At 44.3% G+C, this 26,742-nt stretch overlaps 1 protein-coding gene across 1 annotated transcript in view; it reads right to left on the bottom strand.

Moving 5' to 3' along the window:
* The window catches only part of LOC130356349 (synaptotagmin-2-like), a 169,431-nt gene that overhangs the window by 23,550 nt on the left and 119,139 nt on the right, over nucleotides 1–26,742 (bottom strand). The window contains exon 8 of the mRNA XM_056557741.1: nucleotides 16,573–16,706. Within this exon, the coding sequence (XP_056413716.1) occupies nucleotides 16,573–16,706 (134 nt within the window). The remainder of the gene's footprint in view (nucleotides 1–16,572; nucleotides 16,707–26,742) is intronic.

The raw sequence follows: 26,742 nt of genomic DNA, 5'->3' as shown, positions 1-26,742 counted from the left end.
GCCCCAGAACCAATTACCATTTTTACATAGACATATGTACTCGACATATGATCGTTTCAACATATGATGGTTCTCCTGGAACCAATTAATATCATATGTTGAGGGACCACTGTATTCGGCAGCTTCAGCGTCTGCCTCAGTAGCCGTTGCTTCGTATGAGGTTGCGGACTTCGTCAAGGAACGCGTGCTACGCATTCATTATGAGATTGCAAATAATGTGTCTAGGGAGGATATTCTGGACAGCTTCAAAACGCTACTTCTCGGGATGGACTTCTTGTGTGAATCATCCCAACAGCACCTTAAACTTGCTGCCAAGTCCATGGCGCTCTCATCATCAAGCAGGCGCCCCCTGTGGTTGCGTCCCTGGGTTGCAGATAATACTTCAAAATTCAACCTCTGTGGGATGCCCTTTGAGCCTAATTGGTTCTTCGGCTCTGAGTTGGATCGAATCATGGAGGGTTTTGCGGACAAGAAGGGTAAATGTCTTCCTGTACAGTCCTTTCGTGGCAAAGGTAGAGCCAGAGGGGGGAAGGTCCAGGGCCCTTCCAGATCCCAGAGACGCCAGTCTACTCAAAAGTGTGGTGGAGGACGCGGCCGGGGTAAAGACCGTAAGGCCGAGCTCCTCTAAGGTCCACCAACGTTTCCCCTCTCCCTTTCCCTCTAGAAGTTCAGGTAGAGAAGTTATCTACCAATCCCCCTCCGGTCGGAGGATGTTTAAGTTTGTTCCTGTCAACCTGGATGCAAGAAATCCAGGATCCTTGGGTTCTAGATGTTATTCAGTCGGGGTACAAGATAGATTTCATTTCCCCTCCCCCAAGGAAGTTTATTTTAACAAAGCTACTTCCTCAGCCAAAACAGGCTGTTCTAGAGGACTCTGTCCTCCAGTACCTAGAAAAACATGCTCTAGAAGAAGTTCCCCCCAATCAAAGAGGATCAGGGGTGTATTCCCCAATATTTCTGGTACCGAAACCATCAGGCGATTGGCGCATGATCACAGATCTTCGCTTCCTGAACCGGTTTATAAGAAAAAGACGGTTCAGGATGGAAACCATTTGCTCAGTAGTCAGTATCCTGGACCCTCAAGATCTTATGGTTACCATCGACTTGAAGGATGCTTACCTTCATTGTCCCTATATTTCCTGCTCACAGGAAATTCTTGAGGGTTGCTGTCACCATAAAGGGTATGGTGAAGCATTTCCAGTTTGCTGTTCTGCCTTTCAGCATCACCTCTGCTCCCCATACCTTTACAAAGGTGGTGGCTCCGGTGGTCTCTGCTCTGAGACTAAAAGGTCTAGAGATCATTCCTTATCTAGACGACTGGCTTCTAAAAGCCGCTACTCTAGACGTTCTACAGTCGCATCTTCAGTTGGCGCTAGATTTTCTCTAACGCTTGGGCTGGCTTATAAATTGGGAGAAATCCGAGATCAACCCATCCACCTCAAGGAAGTTTCTGGGGTTTGTTCTCAACTGCTCTCAGATGACTCTATCCCTCACTCCAGAGAGGAAAGATCGCGTCATAAGAGCTGCTGAGTTTTTGATGGTCCCTCGCAAGGTCCACATCAGAACTCTAATGAAGATGCTGGGTCATATGTCAGCGTCTGCAGAGGCAGTTCCCCGGGCCCTATGGTACCTCCGGCCTCTTCAAGATCAAGTCTTGATGGTCTGGAATCGCAACCCCAGAGGGTTGGACAAAAGGTGCACCCTGTCGACCGAAGTCCGTGCATCTCTCAGATGGTGGATGAATCTGACAGATGGAAAGTCATCGATTCAACCTCAGTGGATCACTTTGACCACAGACGCCTCCCTTCTGGGTTGGGGAGCCCATCTGGAGGAGAGCCCGATACAGGGCACTTGGACCCCTAAGGAGAGACTTCTCTCCTCCAACATGAGAGAACTGAGAGCAGGTCGTTTAGCTCTCCTTCATTTCGCTCCCCTTATTCTAGGGAAAGCGATAAGAGTCCGGTCAGACAACACCACTGTGGTGGCTTACATCAACAGACAGGGTGGCACAAAGTCCCAAGTGCTCCTCAAGGAGACTTATTCTCTCTTGGGCAGAGCTGAATCTAACCCACCTTTCTGCAGTCCACATCAAGGGGGATCTCAACATAGTGGCAGATCGTCTAAGTCCCGGGCTTCCAGTTCAAGGGGAATGGTCCCTGAACGAGGATATATTCAAGAAGATAACCCTAAGGTGGGGTATGCCAGAGATAGATCTCATGGCAACTCGTCTGAACGCCAAGGTGAACAGGTTTTGCACTCTCTACAAAGAGGACAACCCAGTGGCGATAGACGCTCTGTCCATTCCATGGAGGTTCAGGCTGGCCTACATATTCCCTCCACTTTCCATGATACCGAAGGTATTGATGAAAGTCAGGCAAGATCAGACCTCAGTGATTGCCATCATACCATTCTGGCCCAAAGGTCCTGGTTCACCCAACTCATGAGTCAGGGGTGTATTGGAGGCTTCCCCACGTGCAGAACCTTGTGTCTCACAACACAGGCTCCTGCCTAGATCTGAGGAGACTCAATCTGACAGCCTGGAGATTGACAGGACCCTACTAAGTAGTGGGTTTCCTGTGGAGGTCTTGAGAACAATTGCGCACTCTAGAGCAGAGTCTACAAACAAGGTCTATTCTAGGATAAAGATAATTTTCCTTCAATGGTGTACTACGAAAGAGGTAGTAACTCCAGATCCTCCTCTTTCTGCAATACTACAATTTCTTCAGGATGGCCTTGACAAGGGTCTTAGCCCATCCACTCTAAAGGTACAAGTCTCAGCACTCTCTGCCTTTTTAGGCAGATCTTTATCACAAGAGTCCCTAATCAAAAGATTCTTTATAGGAGCTGAAAGACTTAAACCTACAGTTCTCAGACCCATTCCCAAATGGGATTTGTCTACCGTTCTTAAGGGGTTATGTTCACCCCCCTTTGAACCTCTGGAAGAAGTAGACTTTAGGTTTTTGCCCCTTAAAGTCACCTTCTTATTGGCCATAACCTCAGCCGAAAGGATTGGCGAGCTTCAGGCCCTTTTGGCTTTTGAGCCTTATACAATTTTTCTCCAGGACAGAGTCCTGTTGAGATTTTTACCTACCTTTGTTCCTAAGGTCCCGACTTTCTCCAACACCAATCAAGTCATATCCCTTCCAGTTCTGTGTCCTAACCCATCCTCTCCCGAGGAAGCTGCTGACCATACTCTGGACATTTCAAGAATCCTCAGAATCTTCATCTCAAGAACTGGAGAATTCAGAAGATCCGAACACCTTCTTGTTTCCTTTTCAGGGAAGAACAAAGGTCTTAAAGCCTCTAAACCCTCTCTGAGTAGATGGATTAAGGAGGCAATCCGGGAGGCTTTTCTAGCCCAGGAGTTTACTCCTCCTGCCTTTGTCGCTGCCCATTCCACTAGAGCAGTCTCTACTTCTTTTGCTGAAAGGAAAGCTGTTCCTCTTGAACTAATCTGTGCTGCTGCCTCCTGGAGCACGCATAATACATTTATTAGTCATTACAGGGTTAATGCCAAACGTTCGGAAGAGTTGGCCTTTGTAGTCCCTCCCCATTTGTGTTGTTACTTGCTAAGTCCCCACTTGTGCTGCTGGTTAGGACGTAAGGGAAACGTTAATTTTTAACGTAAATTTGTTTTCCCTTAGTCCTAACAGCAGCACACAAATTTCCCGCCCATAATTTTGTTTTATTTTACTTGTTATTAAGCAATGTGACCTAGGGGAGGAGGCCTTATATGGGGGTCTAATTAAGTCTTTATTTACTTGGGCGGAATTAAAAATTCCACCGTCCTGCCAGCTTCACAGGGGCAGAACACCCCACTTGTGCTACTCTTACGACTAAGGGAAAACAAATGTTCGTTAAAAATGAACGCGTTTCCACCACACAGTTATTGTCAATTTATGTGGCTTTAAAAATATAAAAAATGTATATTTGATAAAATCTGCTTTCATGAAGGGCAGAGCAGACTCTCACGCTCTCCAATGCCATTAACAGCCTGGTGTAGATACACAATATCATCATTACACCACCTGTGGGATGCTGATGTCCATCTGGGAGGCTGCAGACTTATTTTAACTTTTTGCTTACGAAAGAGAATAAACAAGCTCCCCGTACCACTATCGTTTTCAACTGCATTCTTGACCAGGAGATGCAAACACAGTTGAAAATTGCACAATTACACAGCCAACCAATTGCAAAGTATGGTAACCTGGAGCAGATGATCCATTTCTTATATCATTAAATTGGTGCTAAGGCTGGAATTCCACTTGTTTTTTTTTTTGGGGAGGGGGGAAACGCCAAGAAAAATGCCAATTCTGCCGCATGGCATTTTTCCGGCCAAAGAACTCTGCGGTCAGATCTTAGCAGTAAATCAATGAGAAATCGCTAAATTCTTTTTCCACTTGGCGTTTTTCAGTTTGGCTTATTTTTTTTTTTATCCTTTTGGCATTTTTTTCACTCTTTTTTTAGCTCCTTGGTGGCTTTGCAAAGTCGCAGCATGTTGAGCCAATGGCGTTTTTCTCCCATAGAAGTCTATGTGAGTGAAAAAAAGCCAAGAAAAACGACATGTGGGTTTTAAAGGGGTAGTCCAGTGGTGAAAAACTTATCCCCTATCCTAAGGATAGGGGATAAGTTTGAGATTGCGGGGGGTCCGACCGCTGGGGCCCCCTGCGATCTCTCTGTAAGGGGGCCAGGCTCTCCGGCCAGATAGCGGGTGTCAACCCCCGCACGAAGCGGCGGCCGACACGCCCCCTCAATACATCTCAATGGCAGAGCAGGAGATTGCCGAAGGCAGCGCTTCGGCTCTGCCATAGAGTTGTATTGAGGGGGCGTGTCGGCCCCTTCGTGCGGAGGTCGACACGTCCCCTTCCCGCGGGCTCTCGGGGCGCCGTACAGGAGATCGCAGGGGACCCCAGCAGTCGGACCCCCCGCGATCTGCAATTTATCCCCTATCCTTAGGATAGGGGATAAGTTGTTAACCACTGAGTCACCACTGGACTACTCCTTTAACTTTGGCGTTTTTGCAGGCGGTTTTTATTCTTTTTTGAAATTTATCTTTTTTATAACAAAATGTTTATTTTTTAATTAAATTTGTCCGACAATAAAAATGTAGTGTGTGTGTGTTTTTCACTTTTTTGTCTTTATTTTTTACATTTTATTAGGTAGTACTACTACTCCCAGCATGGAACACACTGTTCCATGATGGGGGTAGTAGTACCTGTACTAATTGACAGATAGCCCCGGGTCTGTTGCGATACTTCTGTATCATTTATAGATGTGGCCGGCCGCTCTTCTATGGTCCCCTGCACTGTCGTATATATATACACCTATTTATATTTCTCTCAGAGAGCTGCGATTGGCCAGATGGTTCCAGCCAATCACAACTCTCTGTGGGAAATATGAATAGGTGTATATATATATGGCAGTGCAGGGGACCATAGAAGAGCGGCCGCATCTATACATTATACAGGAGGATCACAGTGGGTGTCAGGAATGACCTGCACTGTGATCTTTCCTTAACTACAGGTACTACTGCTCCCAACATGGAGAACACTCTTCTCCATGCTGGGAGTTGTAGAACCTGCATTAATAGACAGATCCCAACAGGTGTCATAAGTTACACTCGCTGCGATCTGTCTATTAATGCAGGTACTACAGCTCCCAGCATGGAGCAGAGTGTGCTCCATGTTGGGAGTAGTAGTACCTGCAGTTAAATGGGTACTCCGGTGGAAAACTTTTTTTTTTAATCAACTGGTGCCAGAAAGCTAAACAGATTTGTAAATTACTTCTATAAAAAATTCTCAATCCTTCCAGTACTTATTAGCTGCTGAATACTACATAGGAAATTATTTTATTTTTGGAACACAGATCTCTCTGCTGACATCATGACCACAGTGCTCTCTGCTTAAGAACTATCCAGAGTAGGAGAAAGTCCCCATAGAAAACATATGCTGCTCTGGACAGTTCCTAAAATGGACAGAGATGTCAACAGAGAGCACTGTGGTCATAATGTCAGCAGAGAGCACTGTGTTCCAAAAAGAAAAGAATATCCTCTGTAGTATTCAGCAGCTAATAAGTACTGGAAGGATTAAGATTTTTTAATAGAAGTAATTTACAAATCTGTTTAACTTTCTGGTACCAGTCGATTTAAAGAAAAAAAAAAAAGTTTTCCACCGGAGTACCCCTTTAACCCCTTAAGGACCGGAGGTTTTTCCGTTTTTGCATTTTCGTTTTTTGCTCCTTGCCTTTAAAAAATCATAACTCTTTCAAATTTACACCTAAAAATCCATATGATGGCTTATTTTTTGCGCCACCAATTCTACTTTGTAATGACGTCAGTCATTTTGCCCAAAAATCTATGGTGAAGCGGGAAAAAAAATCATTGTGCGACAAAATTTAAAAAAAAACGCTGTTTTGTAACTTTTGGGGGCTTCCGTTTCTACGTAGTACATTTTTCGGTAAAAATGACACCTGATATGTATTCTGTAGGTCCATACGATTAAAATGATACCCTACTTATATAGGTTTGATTTTGTCGGACTTCTGGAAAAAATCATAACTACATGCAGGAAAATTAATACGTTTAAAATTGTCATCTTCTGACCCCTATAACTTTTTTATTTTTCCGTGTATGGGGCGGTATGAGGGCTCATTATTTGCGCCGTGATCTGAAGTTTTTAACGGTACCATTTTTGCATTGATAGGACTTATTGATCGCTTTTTATTCATTTTTTCATGATATAAAAAGTGACCAAAAATGCACTATTTTGGACTTTGGAATTTTTTTGCGCGCACGCCATTGACCGTGCGGTTTAATTAACGATATATTTTTATAATTCGGACATTTCCGCACGCGGCGATACCATTTATGTTTATTTTTATTTTTATTTACACTGTGTTTTTTCTTTTATGGGAAAAGGGGGGTGATTCAAACTTTTAATAGGGAAGGGGTTAAATGATGTTTATTCACTTTTTTTTGCACTTTTTTTTTGCAGTGTTATAGGTCCCATAGGGACCTATAACACTGCACACACTGATCTTTTACATTGATCACTGGTTTCTCATAAGAAACCAGTGATCGATGATTCTGCCGCATGACTGCTCATGCCTGGATCTCAGGCACTGAGCAGTCATTCGGCGATCGGACAGCGAGGAGGCAGGTAGGGGCCCTCCCGCTGTCCTGTCAGCTGTTCGGGATGCCGCGATTTCACCGCGGCTATCCCGAACAGCCCACTGAGCTAGCCGGCATGCTTTCGGTTTCACTTTAGACGCGGCGTTCAACTTTGAACGCCGCGTCTAAAGGGTTAATAGCGCGCGGCACAGCGATCAATGCCGCGCGCTATTAGCCACGGGTCCCGGCCGTTGTTAGAGGCCGGGCCCGAACCGCTATGACGCGGGGCCACGCCGTGGCCCCGCGTTATAGATCGGGAGTGGACACATGACGTTCCAGTACGTCATGTGTCCTTAAGGGGTTAAGAACAGATCACAGTGGGTATCACTCCTGACACCCGATGCGATCGTCCTATCTATTGCAGAGATGCAGAGCGGCTCTGTACAGAGCTCGCATCTCTGCACTATACTGCGGCCAGTGATATGGATAGGACATCATATTTCCCGCTGAGAGCAGTGATTGGCTGCAACCATCCGGCCAATCCCCACTCTGGGCAGAAAATATGAATAAGTGATGTTCTATTAACATCAATAAAATATACGGAGTATAGTGCAGAGATGCGAGCGCTGTAATGAGCTGGTCCGCATCTCTGCTATATTGTGGACGATTGCATCGGGTGTAACGACACCCGGGGCGATATGTCTATTAGTACAGGTACTACTACTCCCATCATGGAACAGTCTGTTCCATGCTGGGAGTAGTAGTACTACCTAAAAAATGTAAAAATAGAGGGGGGGGGAAAAAAGTTTGTTTAACCCCTTAAGGACCCAGGACGTACTAGAACGTCCTGGCACCCTGGGCTTTAACCCCTTAAGGACCAGGCCATTTTATACCTTAAGGACCGGAGCGTTTTTTGCAATTCTGACCACTGTCACTTTAAACGTTAATAACTCTGGAATGCTTTTAGTTATCATTCTGATTCCGAGATTGTTTTTTCGTGACATATTCTACTTTAACTTAGTGGTAAAATTTTATGGTAACTTGCATCCTTTCTTGGTGAAAAATCCCAAAATTTGATGAAAAAAATGAAATTTTTGCATTTTTCTAACTTTGAAGCTCTCTGCTTGTAAGGAAAATGGATATTCAAAATATATTTTTTTGGGGTTCACATATACAATATGTCTACTTTATGTTTGCATCATAAAATTTATGAGTTTTTACTTTTGGAAGACACCATAGGGCTTCAAAGTTCAGTAGCAATTTTGAAATTTTTCACAAAATTTTCAAACTCACTATTTTTCAGGGACCAGTTCAGTTTTGAAGTGGATTTGAAGGGTCTTCATATTAGAAATACCCCATAAAAGACCCCATTATAAAAACTACACCCCCTAAAGTATTCAAAAAAACATTCAGTAAGTGTATTAACCCTTTAGGTGTTTCACAGGAATAGCAGCAAAGTGAAGGAGAAAATTCAAAATCTTCATTTTTTACACTCGCATGTTCTTGTAGACCCAATTTTTGAATTTTTGCAAGGGATAAAAAGGAAAAATTTTTTACTTGTATTTGAAACCCAATTTCTCTCGAGTAAGCACATACCTCATATGTCTATGTTAATTGTTCGGCGGGCGCAGTAGAGGGCTCAGAAGGGAAGGAGCGACAAATGGTTTTTGGGGGGCATGCCGCATTTAGGAAGCCCCTTTGGTGCCAGGACAGCAAAAAAAAAACACATGGCATACCATTTTGGAAACTAGACCCCTCAGGGAACGTAACAAGGGGTAAAGTGAACCTTAATACCCTACAGGTGATTCACGACTTTTGCATATGTAAAAAAAATATATATTTTTTTTACCTAAAATGCTTGGTTTCCCAAAAATTTTACATTTTTAAAAAGGGTAATAGCAGAAAATACCCCCCAAAATTTGAAGCCCAATTTCTCCCGATACAGAAAACACCTCGCATGGGGGTGAAAAGTGCTCTGCTGGTGCACTACAGGTCTCAGAAGAGAAGGAGTCACATTTGGCTTTTTGAAAGCAAATTTTGCTCTGGGGGCATGCCGCATTTAGGAAGCCCCTATGGTGCCAGAACAGCAAAAAAAAAACACATGGCATACCATTTTGGAAACTAGACCCCTCGGGGAACGTAACAAGGGGTAATGTGAACCTTAATACCCTACAGGTGTTTCACGACTTTTGCATATGTAAAAAAATATATTTTTTTTTTACCTAAAATGCTTGGTTTCCCAAAATTTTTACAATTTTAAAAAGGGTAATAGCAGAAAATACCCCCCAAAATTTGAAGCCCAATTTCTCCCGATTCAGAAAACACCCCATATGGGTGTGAAAAGTGCTCTGCTGGCGCACTACAGGTCTCAGAAGAGAAGGAGTCACATTTGGCTTTTTGAAAGTGAATTTTGCTCTGGGGGCCTGCCGCATTTAGGAAGCCCCTATGGTGCCAGGACAGCAAAAAAAAAACACATGGCATACCATTTTGGAAACTAGACCCCTCGGGGAACGTAACAAGGGGTAATGTGAACCTTAATACCCTACAGGTGTTTCACGACTTTTGCATATGTAAAAAAATATATATTTTTTTTACCTAAAATGCTTGGTTTCCCAAAATTTTTACAATTTTAAAAAGGGTAATAGCAGAAAATACCCCCCAAAATTTGAAGCCCAATTTCTCCCGATTCAGAAAACACCCCATATGGGTGTGAAAAGTGCTCTGCTGGCGCACTACAGGTCTCAGAAGAGAAGGAGTCACATTTGGCTTTTTGAAAGTGAATTTTGCTCTGGGGGCATGCCGCATTTAGGAAGCCCCTATGGTGCCAGGACAGCAAAAAAAAAACACATGGCATACTATTTTGGAAACTAGACCCCTCGGGGAACGTAACAAGGGGTAATTTGAACCTTAATACCCTACAGGTGTTTCACGACTTTTGCATATGTAAAAAAATATATATTTTTTTTACCTAAAATGCTTGTTTTCCCAAAAATTTTACATTTTTTAAAAGGGTAATAGCAGAAAATACCCCCCAAAATTTGAAGCCCAATTTCTCCCGAGTACGGCGATACCCCATATGTGGCCCTAAACTGTTGCCTTGAAATACGACAGGGCTCCAAAGTGAGAGCGCCATGCGCATTTGAGGCCTAAATTAGGGACTTGCATAGGGGTGGACATAGGGGTATTCTACGCCAGTGATTCCCAAACAGGGTGCCTCCAGCTGTTGTAAAACTCCCAGCATGCCTAGACAGTCAACGGCTATCTGGCAATACTGGGAGTAGTTGTTTTGCAACAGCTGGAGGCTCCGTTTTGGAAACAGTGGCGTACCAGACGTTTTTCATTTTTATTGGGGAGGGGGGTTGTATAGGGGTATGTGTATATGTAGTGTTTTTTACTTTTTATTTTATTTTGTGTTAGTGTAGTGTAGTGTTTTTAGGGTACAGTCGCACGGGCGGGGGTTCACAGTAGTTTCTCGCTGGCAGTTTGAGCTACGGCAGAAAATTTGACGCAGCTCAAACTTGCAGCCGGATACTTACTGTAATCCTCCGCCCATGTGAGTGTACCCTGTACGTTCACATTGGGGGGGGGGGAACATCCAGCTGTTGCAAAACTACAACTCCCAGCATGTACGGTCTATCAGTGCATGCTGGGAGTTGTAGTTTTGCAACCGCTGGAGGCTCCGTTCTGGAAACAGTGGCGTACCAGACGTTTTTCATTTTTATTGGGGAGGGGAGGGGGGCTGTGTAGGGGTATGTGTATATGTAGTGTTTTTTACTTTTTATTTTATTGTGTGTTAGTGTAGTGTAGTGTTTTCAGGGTACAGTCGCACGGGCGGGGGGTTCACAGTAGTTTCTCGCTGGCAGTTTGAGCTGCGGCAGAAATTTTGCCGTACCTCAAACTTGCAGCCGGATACTAACTGTAATCCTCCGCCCGTGTGAGTGTACCCTGTACGTTCACATTGGGGGGGGAACATCCAGCTGTTGCAAAACTACAACTCCCAGCATGTACGGTCCATCAGTGCATGCTGGGAGTTGTAGTTTTGCAACAGCTGGAGGCACACTGGTTGTGAAACACCGAGTTTGGTAACAAACTCAGTGTTTTGCAACCAGTGTGCCTTCAGCTGTTGCAAAAGCTACAACCCCCAGCATGTACGGACAGCGGAAGGGCATGCTGGGTGTTGTAGTTATGCAACAGCTGGAGGCATACTACTTTGGCTGGGGATTGTAGTTATGCAACAGCTGGAGACACACTGGTTTACTACTTAACTCAGTGTGCCTTCAGCTGTTGCAAAACTACAACTCTCAGCAGTCACCGACAGCCAACGGGCATGCTGGGAGTTGTAGTTATGCAACCACCAGATGCACCACTACAACTCCCAGCATGCACTTTAGCTGATTGTGCAAGCTGGGAGTTGTAGTTACACAACAGCTGAAGGTACACTTTTCCATAGAAAGAATGTGCCTCCAGCTGTTGCAAAACTACAAGTCCCAGCATGCCCATAAGGGCATGCTGGGAGTTGTGGTGGTCTGCCTCCTGCTGTTGCATAACTACAGCTCCCAGCATGCCCTTGTTGCATGCTGGGAGCTGTTGCTAAGCAACAGCAGGAGGCTGTCACTCACCTCCAACGATCCTCGCCGCACAGGTCAGTCCCTCGTCGTCTCCGCCGCCGCCGCTGCTCCTGGGGCCCCGATCCCAACAGGGACGCCGGGGATCGGGGTCCCCAGCACCGGGGGTCGTCTTCCCGCACCCGCTCACGTCCTCCGGAAGAGGGGCGGAGCGGGTTGCGGGAGTGACACCCGCAGCAGGCGCCCTGATTGGTCGGCCGGTAATCCGGCCGACGAATCAGGGCGATCGTGAGGTGGCACCAGTGCCACCTCACCCCTGCTGGCTCTGGCTGATCGGGGCCGTCTCTGACGGCCCCGATCAGCCAATAATTCCGGGTCACCGGGTCACTGGAGACCCGATTGACCCGGAATCCGCCGCAGATCGCTGGACTGAATTGTCCAGCGATCTGCGGCCATCGCCGACATGGGGGGTCATAATGACCCCCCTGGGCGATATGCCCCGATGCCTGCTGAACGATTTCAGCAGGCATCGGGGACCGGCTCCGCTCCAGATGGTTGCGGGGGGCCGGTAAAACACATGACGTTCTCATACGTCATGTGTCCTTAAGGACTCGGAAATGGAGACGTATGAGAACGTCATGTGTCCTTAAGGGGTTAAGGACCCAGGACGTACTAGTACGTCCTGGTGTTTCTCCGGTCTCTGCCGTGCCCCGGGCAGAGATCAGAAGCGGATGCCTGCTGAAATGCTTCAGCAGGCATCCAGGGCAAATGCCGAGGGGGGCCTTGTCTGCCCCCCATGTCGGCGATCGCCGCAAATAGCGAGGGAAATCGCCCCTGCGATCTGCGGCGATACCGGGCTGATCGGGTCTCTGGGACCCGACCGCCCGGTAATTTTGCATGATCCCGGTTGTCACAGACAGCCAGGACCATGCTGAAGTATAGGAGCGAGGTGGCAAGCCTGCCACCTCCTCCTATCCCCTGCGATCCATCGGTTAGCTAACCGACCAATCGCAGGGGGGGCGGTTACTTCCTCCTGCCCTGCCCGGCCCCTGGAAGTCCGGAGAGAATGGGAGGAAGACCGGAGGACAAGGTGGGGGACGGGGGAGTGCTGGGGCCCGGCCCCGGTACTTACCTCGTCCCTGAAGACCCGGATCCAGACGACGGAGATGGCGGCAGCGGCGACAGGTGAGTGGATCTTCGGCGGCGTTGCGGGACCTTTGCAGCAGTCCAGACCGCCGTAAAGCGATCTGGACTGCTCCATCTGGTCCCCTTACACTACAACTCCCAGCATGCCCAGACAGCCCTTGGCATCTGGGCATGCTGGGAGTTGCAGTTTTGCAACATCTGGAGGTCCACAGTTTGGAGACCACTGTGCCCTTCCAGATGTTGCAAAACTACACATCCTCAGCATGCCCTTACTGTCCTGGCATGCTGGGAGTTGTAGTTCTGTAACATCTGGCCCTTCAGATATCGCAGAACTACAACTCCCAGCATGTCTGGACAGTTTTGGCATACTTGGAGTTGTACTTTTGCGACATCTGGAAGGGCACAGATTGGGAACCACTGTATTAGTGTTCTGCAAACTGTAGTCCTCTAGATGTTGCAAAACTACAACTCCAAGCATGCTGGGAGTTGTAGTTCGGCAACATCTGGCTCTAAAGATGTTGCCAAACTACTACTTCCAGCATGCCTGAGAATGTTTGGGAGTAGTGGTTTTGCAACAACTGGAGGCACACTGGTTGGGAAACATTGTCTGTTTCCTAACTCAGTGTTTCCCAACCCGTGTGCCTCCAGCTGTTGCAAAACTATAACTACCAGCATGCACTGATAGACTGTGCATACTGGGAGTTGTAGTTTTGCAACAGCTGGAGGTTCCACCCCCCCCCCCCCCCCCCCCCACATGGGCAGGGGGCTTACAGTGAGTATCAGGCTGCAACTCACAGTGAGTATCAGGCTGCAAGCTTGCGATGCAGCAAATTTTGCGCGGCAGCTCAAACTCGCAGCGGGAAACTCGCTGTAATCCCCCGCCCGTGTGACTGTACTCTAAAAACACTACACTACCCTACACTAACACAAAATAAAATAAAAAGTAAAAAACACTACATATACACATATCCCTACACAGCCCCCCTCCCCTCCCCAATAAAAATGAAAAACGTCTGGTACGTCACTGTTTCCAAAATGGAGCCTCCAGCTGTTGCAAAACAACAACCCCAGTATTGCCGGACAGCCGTTGACTGCCCAAGCATGCTGGGAGTTTTGCAACAGCTGGAGGCACCCTGTTTGGGAATCACTGGCGTAGAATACCCCTATGTCCACCCCTATGCAAATCCTTAATTCAGGCCTCAAATGCGCATGGCGCTCTCACTTCGGAGACCTGTCGTATTTCAAGGCAACAGTTTAGGGCCACATATGGGGTATCGCCGTACTCGGGAGAAATTGCCTAACAAATTTTGGGGGCTTTTTCTCCTTTCACCCCTTATGAAAAGGTGAAGTTGGGGTCTACACCAGAATGTTAGTGTAAAAAAATAAATTTTTTACACTAACATGCTGGTGTTGCCCTATAATTTTCATTTTGACAAGAGGTAAAAGGGGAAAAAAGCCCCCCAAAATTAGTAATGCAATTTCTCCTGACTATGGAGATACCCCATATGTGGGCGCAAAGTGCTCTGGGGGCGCACAGCAAGGCCCTGAAGGGAGAGTGCACCATGTACATTTGAGGTGATCTGCACAGGGGTGGCTGATTGTTACAGCGGTTTTGACAAACGCAAAAAAAAAAAAAAAAACACATGTGACCCCATTTCGGAAACTACACCCCTCACGGAATGTAATGAGGGGTGCAGTGAGAATTTACACCCCACTGGTTTCTGACAGATCTTTGGAACAGTGGGCTGTGCAAATTAAAAATTTTGTACAGCCCACTGTTCCAAAGATCTGACAGTCACCAGTGGGGGGAGGGGGGGGGGGGGGGGGTAAATGCTCACTGTACCCCTTGTTACGTTCCTCAAGGGGTCTAGTTTCCAAAATGGTATGCCATGTGTTTTTTTTTGCTGTTCCTAAATGCAACATGCCCCCCAAAAACCATTTAAGAAAAACGTACTCTCCAAAATCCCCTTGTCGCTCCTTCGCTTCTGAGCCCTCTACTGCGCCCGCCGAACACATTACAAAGACATATGAGGTATGTGCTTACTCAAGAGAAATTGGGCTACAAATATAAGTATAAATTTTCTCCTGAATTTTCTCCTTCACTTTGCTGCTATTCCTGTGAAACACCTAAAGGGTTAAAACGCTGACTGAATGTCATTTGGGATACTTTGGGGGGTGCAGTTTTTATAATGGGGTCATTTGTGGGGTATTTCTAAGATGAAGACCCTTCAAATCCCTGAAAAATTGTGAGTTTGGAAATTTTGTGAAAAATTGGAAAATTGCTGCTGAACTTTGAAGCCCTCTGGTGTCTTCCAAAAGTAAAAACATGTCAATTTTATGATGCAAACATAAAGTAGACATATTGTATATCTGAATTAAAAAAATATTATTTGGAATATCCATTTTCCTTACAAGCAGAGAGCTTCAAAGTTAGTTAGTTAGTAAGTTTCAAATTTTTCATCAAATTTTGGGATTTTTCACCAAGAAAGGATGCAAGTTACCACAAAATTTTACCACTATGTTAGAGTAGAATATGTTGCGAAAAAACAATCTCGGAATCAGAATGATAACTAAAAGCATTCCAGAGTTATTAATGTTTAAAATGACAGTGGTCAGATGTGCAAAAATGGCCGGGTCCTTAAGGGGTTAAAGTCCTATACAAGTCAATGGGAAATATATGTTACTGCATAACTTCCAAACAGCTGGAGATATTTCGATAATACTTCGTCACATGTTATTTATATGTCCACTTAAAATATAAGATAGTTAATTTAACCCTTAACTACCCCCATTTGTGAGGGTTGGGGTTTTTGTTTAAAGTCCCATGCAAATCAATAGGAAATGTATGTTCCCACATAACTTCCGTACGGCTGGAGATATTTCAATAATATCTGGTACACATATTACAGGTCGGGATATGAGGACGGGATGGGAGGTCGAGATAGGAGGATGGCATATGAGGATGGGATAGGAGGACGGGAGAGGAGGTCAGGATAGGAGGTTGGGATAGGAGGTCGGGATAAGAGGTCGAGATAGGACGTCGGGATAGGAGGACGGGATAGGAGGTCGAGATAGGAGGTCGAGATAGATGGAATGGATAGGAGGACGGGATAGGATGTTGGCATAGGAGGTCGGGTTAGGAGGTCGGGATAAGAGGTCGAGATAGGAGGACGGGATAGGAGGTCGGGATAGGAGGACGAGATAGGAGGACGGGATGTGAGAACGGGATATGAGGACGGGATAGGAGGACGGGATAGGAGGACAGGATAGGAGGTCGGGATAGGAGGACGGGATAGGAGGTCGGGATAAGAGGACGGGATAGGAGGTCGAGAGAGGAGGTTGGGATATGAGGATGGGATATGAGAATGGGATATGAGGATGGGATAGGAGGTCAGGATAGGAGGTCAAGATATGATGACGGGATTGGAGGTCGGGATAGGAGGTCGTGATAGGAGGTTGGGATATGAGGACAGGATATGGGGTTGGGATATGATAACAATATATGAGGACGGGATAAGAAGTCAAAAGCTTCCTCCTTTGTTTATTTTCCTCCCCAACAAGGATAAGAAAGAAAAAAAACGGTTGTAACTAAAATAGAGAAATGACTAAGGTAGTTAGAACTGACTCAGCATTTCTCTTTCCTAGATGGATAGAAAAGCTGAGGACAATATTTTCATGATGTGAATAGTAGTATGTATCTATAAAACATCCTGCCTCTTTTATCTTGCATTCTTATAAAATATGTTATTATACCTGGATTTGCTCAAATGGAATCTCAAAACTAAAGGACTCATTGAAGTAAGGGTTCAGGGTCTTCTTTTTTACAGTAGTTTTTTTCTTTTTAAGACGCTTTCCATTCTGCATGAGGTGAATCTTTACATATGGATCTAAAATTGAATAAGAGAAACAAAGTTAAAAAGCTATACAATTCCACACTACAACCTTCACCTGTTGGTTAATCTCAGGGACCTCCCGTCCATCTCACAATTCCCAGCCTGTCTTTTTACAGGCACATTCAAATGTCTCTACAAGCTGTGGGCTGATCTCAGAGACATTGCTGGCCATTCTGGCAGAAGCCTCATTGTGGACTTCAAATACTAGCAAGACTTATTCCAGGCACATACAAATATCTGCACAACTGAGCAAAGCTGTCATAGTATTTTGATCACTGTGAACGCAACAAAGTGCCTTACTTACATCTACAGGGTTTAAGTGTACACACAGAATATATATACCTGTTGTAAGCTAACATATAACACCCCTAAAAAGCACTAGTGCTAATACTTCTGTATTCTTTCTTTTAAAAAACACACATTGGGGAGATTTATCAAAACCTGTGTAGAGGAACGGTTGACCAGTTGCCCATAGCAACCAGATTGCTTCTTTCAATTTTGAAAAGGCCTCTGAAAAATAAGAGAAGCAATCTGATTGGTTGCTATGGGCAAACATACATTTATTTTGATCAAGATATTCCAAAATAGCATCTCTTAGAAAACCCTCAACCAATTTACATACAACAGAGGTTAAACTAACAGGCCTATAATTCCTGAGTCACCTTTTGATCCCTTTTTAAATATTGGAACCACATTTGCCATGCGCCAGTCCTGGGGAACAGTCTCTGTTACTATAGAGTCCCTGAGTATTAAAAATAGGGGTCTGTCTATTACATTACTTAATTCCTTTAGAACACGGGGTGAATGCCATCTGGACCTGGCGATCTGTCTATTTAGATTTTTTTGTAGCCAGCACTGTACTTCTTCCTGGGTTAGACAGGTGACCTGTACTTGCTGTATTTCACCTGGCATTTCATTTTCCTCGATGAATACAGTGGAGAAGAATGTGTTTAATATATTTGCTTTTTCCTGATACCCGTTTATAATTTCTTCTTTATCGTTTTTTAAAGGGCCCACACTTTCATCTTTGACCTTTTTGCTATTTATATAGTTAAAGAACATTTTGGGGTTAGTTTTACTCTCTTTGGCAAAGAGTCTTTCTGTCTCTATTTTTGCGGCTTTTATCTGTTTTTTTTTTTTACATATTTTAAATTTTTCTCTATAGCTTTTTAATGCTTCTTCACTGCCGTCCTCTTTTAGTAGTTGAAATGCTTTATTTTTGTCATTTATTGCCCCCTTAACGGTTTTATTCATACATATTTCTTTTATTTCTGACCCTTTTATTCCCATAAGGTATAAACATCTTACAGTGAGAGTTTAAGATATTTTAAAAAGTCTCCCTTTTAGTGTCAGTACTCTGTACTTATTAACAATCTTCATTGTGCATTTTGTCGACGCTTGGGCATAGACAGAGATCGTTCAGACGAAACTTAAAGTCACTCTGCTGACTATATTGCGCATAAGTGAGTACTTAGAGTACCAGTAAGAGCAGTCTCATTATACATATGCGTTACTGGTAGGTATCCAACATAGATCGGTCTCGATGTTCACATGAGTTATTGATAGCTATCTATATTACCAATTCTCATTATATCTTTAGTATATACTGTTAATAACAGTATACATAAATACATAAATTATCTCTCATAAATTAGTCTATGTGGTACAATATTATATGTTAAAATATCCTATTAGAGCAACATAATGAATTAGATCTTATAAAAGGTATTACTACCTATATGGATGTATCTAATATTCTATTGCATTAATGAATATTAGATACAGCCATATAGGTATTCCTATTATTTATATTGGATACCTACCAGTAACCCATATGAATGATGAGACTGCTCTTACTAGTACTCTAAGTACCCATGCATGTGCAATATAGACAGCAGAGTGACTTTCAGATCTTTCGTCCAAAAGATCGCTGTCTATGCACAAGCGCTGACAAAATGCACAATGAAGATCGTACGGGGCATGCGCGTTACTACGGATGCGCCCGTACATTGAAGTCCACAGCTAGAGTGCAGAACATGCGCAACTGGATGTCAGAAGTGCGTGTGTATAGATGTGCCAGATGCTGGTGCCAACCACTGACGTATTGTCAATTGATTGGACCGAGCCGGCACACCGTATATGAGGCCCACACAAGCGCTTAAAAGAGGGTCTGTGAGACGCCAACAGCTCAGTGCCTGATGTCCCCTTGATAAATCTAGCATGTCTAGCAAAACGTCAGGGCAGACGTTAGGAATTTAACACAGGCAATGTACTGATAAATACTATGCTCGTTCTAAAAATCTAACTATATTAAGGAACAGATATAGTTATTAGTGAACAAGCTTCACTGAGAGTTGTACGTTGGCACCACCTATTGGGCAAAACTCAGAATACATCCAGTGCATTTCCTGAACATTTGTACTACTCTAATTGTTATTTTGATCTTTGGGTATATTAATAATGATAATAAATTAAGTTTTGGGGGGGGGGGGGGGGGGGTCTTTAGTTTAGGGTACTTTTCCCTGAAGGGGATGTTCCCCCCTCTCCCAAGGGGATTGGATAATACATCTTGACCTGCAGCGCTAAAACAGTCTACCTGAACACCATCTCATTTGCGACGTTCCAACACGGTGGAACTCAATGTACAACATTTTGGACCTCCTGCAGCAGCGCAAAGCAGTGACAGACTTCTTAATGCAGCATGATTTTCAGCTGAGGCATTGCCAGCTAATCAGAGACACCTGTTGTGTGCTCAGGCCTTTTGTAGAGGCAACAAGATTTTTCAGGAAGAACAACAGTTTAATTAAAGGGGTACTCCGGTGGAAAACTTTTTTTTATCAACTGGTGCCAGAAAGTTAAACAGATTTGTAAAATACTTCTATTAAAAAAATCTTAATCCTTCCAGTACTTATCAGCTGCTGTATACTACAAAGGAAGTTATTTTCTTTTTGGATTTCTTTTCTATCTGTCCACAGTGCTCCCTGCTGACACCTCTGTCCATGTCAGGAATTGTCCAGAGGAGGAAAAAATCCCCATAGCAAACATATGCTGCTCTGGACAGTTCCTAAAATGGACAGAGGTGTCAGCAGAGAGCACTGTGGACAGAGAGAAAAGAAATCCAAAAAGAAAAGAACTTCTTCTGTAGTATACAGCAGCTAATAAGTAATGAAAGATTAAGATTTTTTTAATAGAAGTAATTTACAAATCTGTTTAACTTTTTGACACCAGTTGATTTAAAAAAATGTTTTCCATCGGAGTACCCCTTTAATAATGCAATGCTGCTGATATTTTGTCTGGAGAAACACTAACAGTGATGATTGAGAAAGAAGGGAAGGAGGAGAGTTAACATCTGGCTGGCAGCAGTATGGATGTTCTCCTTGAGGAGGAGTTGGATGATTAGGAAGTGGGATTTGAGGAGGCGGATTTGGAGATGGAATCTGTCAAAGAATAGGGGATAGGAGACAAGGAACCTACACCAGTCGGCACTGATGATGATAATGACGAGGTCCATGACCAACCTTGGCAATATGGGATGGAGGCGTAACAAGCTGGGCCCTCAGAAAAGCTGGCAAGGATAGATATCTGGATGCTTTCTTACATGCGCAGTGACAGGTCTATTGTACTGAATAGACACACTCTGTATAAAGCCAAAATGGGGGAATTATTTTCACCTTTTGAGAATGAGGCTAAATTGGATTTTTATAAGAAGCTACGCAGCCAGCTTTCCACGCTTTACAGCATCAAACACCTGCTGAACAGGGGTCCAGTTTCTGTTCTCTGATGAGTCAACGCTCCACTCCCTCTGACAGTATTACCCCACCAAGAGGCAGGAGCAGCAGCATCTTCACATTGAAGTACAAGATGACAATGTTTTTGCATCCGTTAATCCCCCCTGACATCAATCATCCTAAGGGATGTAAACCACCACCAAAACAACCAGTATAGGCATACCTAAACGGTGCCCTTTCTCTGACAGACACCATGAACTGTCATAAGTTTTCAAGAAAGGTTATACAACAAGTTTTAGCACGTGTGCCAAATATGGATAGTGTTTCATGCCACCTAGACGCAGCGCTTTGATGATATTTGTGCTGTTATCAGTGACCACTTTTCCTAATGTCAGATCACAAAAAGAGAGCGAGGGGAGCAGCTCCTCTGCTGTGTAGTTTTTCTCATCCAGGCTCAGCAGATATAACAGCATTGTAGTGCTTAATTTTCAAGCGATGAGTGGAGGGGGAGGAGGATAAGCTACACTCTTCCTGTGGAGTGATATCCATGGAGGAGGAGGACCTGCATGCGGAGGAGGATAGGCAGGTGGTGTCAGCAGTTGACTGTGATCAGCGCAACTGTGGAGGGATTGCCACAATTTCCTGGCCTTGTTGCGGTGAAGCCTCGTTTTGCAGGATATTGACCCAGTGGGCCATAAAAGACATGTATTGGCCCTGGCTGTAGCTACTACTCCAATTATCTTCCATGTCTACAGACAGACAAGTTCATGGAGTGGCCCACCCTCTCCGCCACATGACTGTGCAAAAAGCACAGATGGCTTTTTTGGCTAAATAATGGCAACTAGGTATGTGCTACCTGGGCTGGGCACACCCCATTAGTTGCCTGAAGGCCACGGGAGCGCTTGCGCCAAAAACAACTTGGCCAGGTGGGAATTGAGGCTCACTACAACTGGGTGATTGGGACCATACTGTTGTCTGGAGGACATGGATTCTCCAATGGATAACTTAAAGGATTGGGTAGGAGGAGGAAGAGGAGGAGACAACACTGATGAGGCAAATCCCGATAATGTGTTGCCTGTGGATGAGGCCTGGCTGTTAGACAGTTGGGAGGGATCTGGAGGACAATCCTTGCCATCTTTGCCAGCTTTTCTGAGGGCCTGACTTATTTACCCTCCATCCTATACTGCCAAGGTTGGTCATGGTCCTCTTCATTAACAGTGTTGCCTTGTGAGGGTCCCTTCCTGAGAGTCCATCACAAAATCCTCCTCCTCAGGTCCCACTTTCTCTACCTCCTCATCCAAGTCCCCCTCCTCAAGAACATCTGTACTGCTGCCAGCCAGATAGGAACTCTCCTCCATTCCTCCTTCTTCAATCATCACCTATAGCGGTTGCTGTAAAAGGAATATCAGCGACAATACGTCACTACTTCCCTCAACACAAGAGAATAACCTGACACTGTTCCTAGTTCATTTCCGCCCTCTCAGATAAAGCATCAATCTTATTCCTGACAGCTTGCACCTGCCCGGTGGTGCTCATTGCACAACAATATTCAGCCCATGCAGTATATTTTACTTAAAGAAAGATATGCAGGGCAGTCACCATTTCAGATTAAAAATCTTCCTTATTCACATGACAATGTAACATCAGTGCACACAGAACAGAAATGGATGTCCAACAACAGGGGAGCCTCAACAAGCACCTCAACTGGCCAACTGTGGGAGAGTCAAATCGCTTGTATAGTGTGAAACGGCACCATTGCCCAGACGAACATCCCATTTTTGTCCGTCCATTTCTGTTCTGTGTTTACTGATGTTATGTCGTCATGTGAATAATGAAGAATCTGGAGCTGCAATGGTGAATGTCCTAAATCTCTTTCTTTAAGTGAAATATATGTCACTAATTCTGCTGTTTTCCTTCCAGAGCTTGTGACTGGTGTCCCTGATTAGCTGCCAATCCCTCTGCTGAAATTCACACTCCCTGGGCTAGTGCTATCCTTCTGTATAGCAATAGGGGGGAAAGCAAGGACAGAGAAGAGGAAATACAATGTATCGTACGGACAGTTCCACAGTGTCATGTGACTGTAGACACATGACTGTAGACACATTACCTTTGCCAAACATAGTTTTGGAGGATAGTTTGGATTTGGAGGTTAGTTTTCTAACAAGCAAGTAGGTATAAGGCAAGTTTGATTTACCCCATAAAATGTAGATGCTTAAGAAGGCTAATGCACGTGTAAGGCAGACACTTTTTAGCGCCCTGCTATGTCCCAAACAGAAACATCACAAAAACTAGCTAGTAATCCAAAACCTTATTACCAAAAATTACATAACTCCACATTACAAACCCCCCCCCCCCCCCCCCCCACACACACACACCCTAAAATGTTATAGCGTGGTCTACCGTATATAGCTCACTATAAACTCCACATGGCATTATCACTCCCCAGGCAGCTTCTCTAGATAACGGTGATGTCACTGGTATAGTGGCGCTAAAATGTTTTCACGTGGCTAATCCCTGTGAAATGTATGCCCTTATTAAGGCGCTGCTATGTCCCAAACAGGAGGATGTAACTGATGTTTGCTGAAACCAATAATATTCACAAATAATGTATTCACAGGGCTAATCCCTGTCACATGCACAGCTATTTAACAATTAATGTGCTTCTATTTTACAACAAGGAAGACACAATTTGCATTTTATTGAACCTGCAAAATAATCGTGCAGTATTTTTAAGAGGCTGATGCGTTTAAATTGTGCACGCTTTTTAGTCCGCTGCTATGTTACAACCTGTAGGTACACTGTTTTTGCGCTTAAACTCTGTAGATGTGAGTAAAGCGCTGTGCTGTGTTTTAGGGCACATAGCATATGTATTGCTATGATACAGGTCAGCCACAGCACAGCTTTGCTCAGTTCACTGCTTGGTCAGTTTTTTCTTTTGTACCAGCCTTTAGAAAGGCTTGCTGGGCTTTGAGATACAAGTTGAGGCTTGTGTATGAATGGACAGGAGATCCCCCTTTGATCAGCTTACACACAGAGGCTGCTGCTGATGACTTCTTTGCTGTGTATCCTTGTATAGTCCCTATAAGATTTGTGCACTGCAGATGTTATAGATTAGGAATGGATTCTACTCCTAAATGAGCATTGTGGCTTTGGTTCTCTTACACACCCACACACACACACACACACACACACTATATGTTTTTCTTTGTTCGCTATCTCTGTCCAATCTCTATCCCTATCTCTCTCTGTCTGCATGTCTGTCCATCTCTCTCTTTCTCTCTCAGACTGAGTGCAGGGAACAGTGTGTGAGCCCTTATGGCTGTGTAAAACTTTTTTCTTTTTTGCACACTTTTACTGGTTTGTGCAAACCAAATGGGTGAAAGCTCTAAAGTTCAACACTAGTGAGGAATTTAGATCTCCTGTGCCAGATGCCACTGAATAGACACTACACCGCCCCTGCTGTATGTTGGCTTCAACAAGAAACACAAGTTCGCCACCTCCTGCTGTACGCTGGATACTACAGGAAACACTTGTCAGCCACCTCCTACTGTATGGTGGATACAAGTCAGCCATCTTCTGCTGTATGCTGAATACTAGTAGTAACACCAGTCCGCCAGCTCCTGCTGTATGCTGCCTACTACAATTACACCAGTCCACCACCTCCTGCTGTACGCTGGTTATTACAGGGACACCAGTCTGCCACCTCCTGCTGTACACTGGCAAGTACAATTCTGACCAATCCACTTGCAGCCAGACCTACACATACACAACCCATCATACATAACCCCCCAAAAAAGGATAATTTTTTTTCCTGTTTTTCATACAAAAGCTATTTCTTTTTTACTATTTTGGGACACCAATTCTGTTGCTTCTCTCAAAAAGGGAAAATGTTTGGGATGCCTGGAAAAATCCATGTCATCTTCTTCACTTGGCAGACTCAAAACCTGTTACTTCTAACAAAAAGGCATCATTTTTGGAATGCCTGAAAAAATCCATGTTGTCTTCTTCACTTGGCAGTCTAAAAACCTGTTGCTTCTACCAAAAAAGGAAACATTTTTGGAACGGCTGGAAAAATTCATGCTGTCCTCTTCACTAATTTTAGGCTTGCAAAAAGCCACTGTGTCTTCCGGTACCTCAGTGTGCATTTAACCTGTTGGGGATGAAGGGCGTACCTGTACCCCCTTCGCCCACTCCCTTTCCATAATGCAGTATGGGAGCTATAACATTGCAAAAAAAAGTAGGAATAAAAAGTTAATAAAGATCATTTAACCCCTTCCCTAATAAAAATTTGAATCACCACCCTTTTCCCATAAAAAAAAAACCTGTGTAAATAAAAATAAACATATGTGGTATCGCCACCTGCGGAAATGTCCGAATGATAAAAATATATTGTTAATTAAACCGCACGGTCAATGGCGTACGCGCAAAAAACAAAACAAAAAAAAAGGAAAAAACTAAAGTGTAAAAACGGAAAACCCTCCGTCCCCAAGGGGTTAAACACCAGCAGGCATCTACAAACAACCAGGGATACTTTATGCAGCCTAAAAAAAATCTATGAGCACATTAATCAAGCTGTTAGTTATCATCGATTCCGGCATGTCACCAAAACTCCTAGATGAATACATTCCTAGCAGTGTTATACTGGGCTTTAGAGTGTGTATAGGGGCTTATTTCATTGTTGGTTTGCGACAAACTAGTTCAGCTAAAATCGAACATTTAGCAAAAGTTTGCAAGCCCGGTGAGTCTAACTTTTCAAAAGTTCACTCATCTCTACTGCTGACAGACTGACATAGATTTACTCTCTTTAACCTCTGCCCGCTCCGGATGTAAGAAGCGTGCTCAGCAGCTGAGCGCGCTTCATACCCGTTGCTAATAGCAACCGGAACCCACCAGGTAAATCCCATTCCCGGCTAGCTCAGTGGCCAGATGGGGACCACTGCAGCAAAATCGTGGCGTCCCGATCAGCTGAGAGGTGGCTTGCCATTCATTTGGCGCTCCCTTGCTACAGCCAACCCGGACAGGCTGTAGCAATGAAGCACTGATAACACCGATCAATGATGTTCTATGGAGCAGCATTGATCAGTGTATGCTATATAAAGATTGCATTTTATAGTCCCCTATGAGGGACTACAAAAATTGTAGAAAAAAAAAAAATATATATATATATATATATATATATATATAAAAGTAATACATGTGCATAAACCTCTTCCCTAATATAAGTTTGAATCACTGCATATCAATGGAAACCTCTAAAGGTTGCAAAATTGTGTTTTTTGTTTTCAATTTTGCCCCACAAATAATTTTTTGTTTGTTTTACTGTACATTTGGTGGTAAAATGAGTGATGTAATTACAAAGTATAATTGGTGGCGCAAAAAACAAGCCCTCATATGGGTTTGTAGATGGAAAATAAAAGAGTTATGTCTATTAGAAGGAGAGGAGATTGAAAACACAACTTCAAAAATAAAAATTAGCTTGGTTCTGAAACAGATAATGACCTATTAGTGTTTAATGAAAATCTCAGGAGTAATGATAATTGCCATCTGAATTTACCACTTCCCACTTTCCTTTCTATAACAAAACAGTGCACAACATTATAAACATCTGCATCAGGGGCAACTAAAATACAATCACGTGTCTCATCATGTTGCTGATCACCAATAAACTCTGATGGCTTTCTATTTACAGAATTGTCTGTGTCTTTTTTTACTGCTTCTGTGTGCTCTGCCCGCCCAGGTAAATGTTGTGTCCCACTACCGGAGTGGGTCCTGTCAAGTAAACATTGCTTCAGGGGCCCATGCCCTGCTGCTCAGGTGATGCCTTAATATTCATTATAGTCTTTATAGAAAATATTCCAGCAAGCGACCACACCATTCTACAAGTGTTCCCCTTCAAGAAGGAGTCAGAAATTCCCAGCTGTGGGCACAGGAGCCGGTGAGTCGACGGGCCACACAGCGCTAGTATGGGATAGATACAGTAGAAAGCCTCTGGCAGACGGATCCCGAGGGCTAGTTCATACCATGGCGCTGTAGCCTTAATTGGACACTATCAGAACCCTAGTCAGTGTGGGAGGCCTCAAAACTAAGTCTAAAGCCCCAAGTCTGCAACAAGTAAAGTCAAGTGGGTGTAAAATAATGCAAGTCCCAGCAAGTCTACAGAGCTCTCAAGGGTTACTCTGCATCTCCTCTACTCTAATCTGAACTGTGAGGATTGTAACAACCACTACTGCCTTAGTAAAGACAGTTATCCGTAACCTGGCATCGGTGTATTTATTATCCCAGGCCTGGCCCAGGAGAAGCTG

The sequence above is a fragment of the Hyla sarda genome, chromosome 2 (assembly GCF_029499605.1).
Source record: "Hyla sarda isolate aHylSar1 chromosome 2, aHylSar1.hap1, whole genome shotgun sequence".
NCBI lineage: Eukaryota > Metazoa > Chordata > Amphibia > Anura > Hylidae > Hyla > Hyla sarda.
Note: the sequence above shows the minus strand (reverse complement) of the source record. Positions and strands in the feature narration are given on the sequence as shown.